The 1,407-nt window shown below is 35.8% G+C and overlaps 1 protein-coding gene across 1 annotated transcript; it reads right to left on the bottom strand.

The window, feature by feature from the left end:
- Window positions 1-609: 609 nt before the first annotated feature.
- Window positions 610-1,401, bottom strand: LOC111384439 (annexin A7-like). Its single transcript, XM_023008715.1, has 2 exons — window positions 1,350-1,401; window positions 610-1,187 (listed from the first exon to the last, which is right to left on the bottom strand). The coding sequence occupies exons 1-2, from the start codon at window positions 1,353-1,355 to the stop codon at window positions 927-929; spliced, it is 267 nt and encodes an 88-aa protein (XP_022864483.1). The 5' UTR covers window positions 1,356-1,401; the 3' UTR covers window positions 610-926.
- Between the last annotated feature and the right edge of the window lie 6 nt (window positions 1,402-1,407).

Here is a 1,407-nt window from a genome sequence, read left to right as displayed (position 1 = left end):
TCTATGACCCTAGTTAAAATCTAATAAAAATCTCACATCAAAGTTAATAATATATTTTAACCACAGATTTTAACTACACAACTTTTCAACCTTACATTACATCACTTTTATCAAAACATCTTGACTTATTTTAGCCTATGTCAAATGAGGCATAATTTAGAACGTAAATTTTTCATTCGAAGTATGGCTATACCTTCATGTTCAATTAAAACGAAAAATAAATACAAGACGGGATTGTTAATAAACGTAGAATACCAACAAATTTATAAAAAAGGGGGGAGATAATTATATTTATGCATAGATTATATTGACATTTAAATGATAGATGATCAAGAAGTTAACAGCAAAATTTCAGAAGCTACTATTTTGTACTTCTTAAAATCTGCTAACAGGTGGCATGGATCCTTCCACTTCCACAATCTTTTCTTTATTTTTTAGGTCAAATATCTAAAATGTTTTAGACAAAATTGAGTCTTTAAAAGCAATCCCAAAAAAGACTGCTTTTCTTTGCTTTCGAAATCTTGGGAATCGTTGAAGAGGCTTAGTGCATGTAATGAAAAAAAATGTACTCCAAGTCGAATTCAAATGGTTAAAGAGTACATGTCGAGAAACATACGAAGAAAATGAAAAACTTCATTACGCTTTTGCCTTGTTGAAGAGTACATGTCGCCAATGTCGACTCAATACTGTACGTTTAAACCACGAATTTTAGGTTTAAAAATGCACAAATACACATTAAAACTTCGAGAAAATAGACACTGCACATATGCTTCAAACAATTTTAGTCTGCATAGAGGAACTTCACAAATAAGCGACCATATCACAAGTCTAATCATGTACTTACAATCTCAGACAGAAGAAACGCCAGCAACGGCTATCCAACGGTGCACACTAAAGAGCAATTTTCACATCAAACTCAAGAAAGATCACCTCTGAGGGTAACCAGCAGGGGGGTAGCCAGCAGGTGGAGGATACCCGGAAGCTTGAGGAGGATAACCTTGAGGCTGTGGAGGTGGCGGATAATAAGATTGCCCATATGCAGGTGGAGGATATCCAGCAGTGGGAGGATATCCAGCAGTGGGAGGATATGGCTGATCAATGCGTGACATTTGCTGGACTGGAGGCACTGCCATTGGTTGTGAGCCAAATTTACCATCCCGTTTGTCCATTTCGATCTTGTGTTGTGTCTGAAGTACACAGATATAAGCAGTAACAAGCAAAAAGGATGAATTGGCGAATAGAAAAGAAAAAAGATCGGTGTATAATCTTGAATGATAGCATTAGCAGCGTTTTATCCTAACTTTAGACAATTTGCTTTTCAGAGTTTAAATTGATAAATTCTAGCTTACCTGCATACAAGCACAAACCCTGCAAAACCAAAATCGCAGAATGATGTGAGGAAATTTT

Source organism: Olea europaea, unplaced genomic scaffold (assembly GCF_002742605.1).
Source record: "Olea europaea var. sylvestris unplaced genomic scaffold, O_europaea_v1 scaffold29114, whole genome shotgun sequence".
Classification (NCBI taxonomy): Eukaryota; Viridiplantae; Streptophyta; class Magnoliopsida; order Lamiales; family Oleaceae; genus Olea; species Olea europaea.
This window is presented reverse-complemented; position numbering and strand designations above follow the sequence as displayed.